The sequence below is a fragment of the Arachis ipaensis genome, chromosome B3 (assembly GCF_059453495.1).
Source record: "Arachis ipaensis isolate K30076 ecotype BB chromosome B3, ASM5945349v1, whole genome shotgun sequence".
NCBI lineage: Eukaryota > Viridiplantae > Streptophyta > Magnoliopsida > Fabales > Fabaceae > Arachis > Arachis ipaensis.
Window position 1 is genome coordinate 95877572 of NC_142438.1, and position 1391 is coordinate 95878962.

Sequence of the window (1391 nt, forward strand, 5' to 3'; positions counted from 1 at the left end):
GGCAAATAGACCAGATGGCCAAGCAACTTGCTGAGAAACCCACAAATGCCTTTTCTAGTGACACAATCCCCAATCCAAAGGAGGAATGCAAAGCTACAAAGTGAAAAGAGTGCAAGGCAATTACATTAAGAAGTGAGAAGATTGTGGAAAAATAAGTTACCATCCAGGAAGAACATGACAAAGAAGGTTCAAAAGAGAAGACAGAGGAAGGAATTGAGAAGGATCACAAGAGCACCCTTAAACCACAGCCACAAGAGAAGAAGAAAGAGGAAAAACCATGTGTCCCCGAATTTCCATATCCTCAAAGAGCCAAGGGAGAAGACAAGGAGAAACAATACTCTAAATTCCTAGAGGTATTCAAAACACTCCACATCAACCTCCCTTTCATAGAAGTCCTTGAACATATGCCATTATATGCCAAGTTTATAAAGAAACTGCTTTCAAAGAAAAAGTCCTTGGAAGGAGGACAAACTGTTGTGATGACAAAAGAATGTAGTGCTATCATCCAAAGGACTCTCCCAATGAAAAAAAAGGATCTTGGAAGTTTTCATATTCCTTGCACCATAGAAAACATAACAATTGAGAAGTCATTGTGTGACCTTGGTGCAAATATAAACCTGATGCCTCTGTCTCTCATGAAGAAACTTCAAATTCATGAATTGAAATTCACACAGATAGCTCTCCAAATGGTTGACAAATCTATCAAGCAAGCACTTGGGGTGGTGGAGAATGTACTGATGAAAGTAGGAAAGTTTTTTCTTCCAGCTGACTTTGTGATCCTCGACATGGAGGAGGACTGCAACACCTATATCATCTTGGGAATACTCTTTCTAGCTACAGGAAAAGTACTGATAGATGTTGAAAGAGGAGAATTGATGCTAAGAGTGCATGATGAGCACCTAGTATTCAATGTCTTTAGAAACTTGCAAGTTCTGACTCAAGAGAAGGAATGTATAGAGATTGATGATGGAGACCCAAAGGAAGCAACCAAGGAGTCACTTCCAGAATTCCTAAGCCCCTGCCTGAAAGAAAAGAAAGAAGCTGAAGAGACGCCAAGAGCTCAAGGAGTAAAGGAAACCAAAGACGATCCACAAGCAAACCTCCAATTGTGACAATTAAAGCTCCTGACATTGAGCCTACCAAGAATGAAGCACCATCTAAAAAGGGGAAGAATCTCAAGAAAAAGGTGCTAAGAGGTTGGAGAAATAAAAAAATCTCAACTGAATGCTTTTCACCTATGGATAAGGTGATGTTGAGCTACCAATCAAGGGAGCAACCTCCACAATTGTCTGAATGTTACATAGTGAACAAGATCCTATCACTAGAGCATGCTGAGATAATCAAAGAAAGCACTAGAAGAAAGCTCACTGTGAGAGGGGAATAACTGAGAC

At 40.2% G+C, this 1391-nt stretch overlaps 1 protein-coding gene across 1 annotated transcript; it reads left to right on the forward strand.

Annotated features, from left to right (window-relative positions):
• Positions 1-404: 404 nt before the first annotated feature.
• LOC107633369 (uncharacterized) lies at positions 405-1112 on the forward strand. Its single transcript, XM_016337003.1, has one exon. The coding sequence runs from the start codon at positions 405-407 to the stop codon at positions 1110-1112; it is 708 nt and encodes a 235-aa protein (XP_016192489.1).
• Positions 1113-1391: the final 279 nt, after the last annotated feature.

Bases quoted from the DNA above. Each gene is read 5' to 3' on its own strand.
- LOC107633369 (XM_016337003.1), top strand. From the start codon at position 405: ATGCCATTATATGCCAAGTTTATAAAGAAACTGCTTTCAAAGAAAAAG.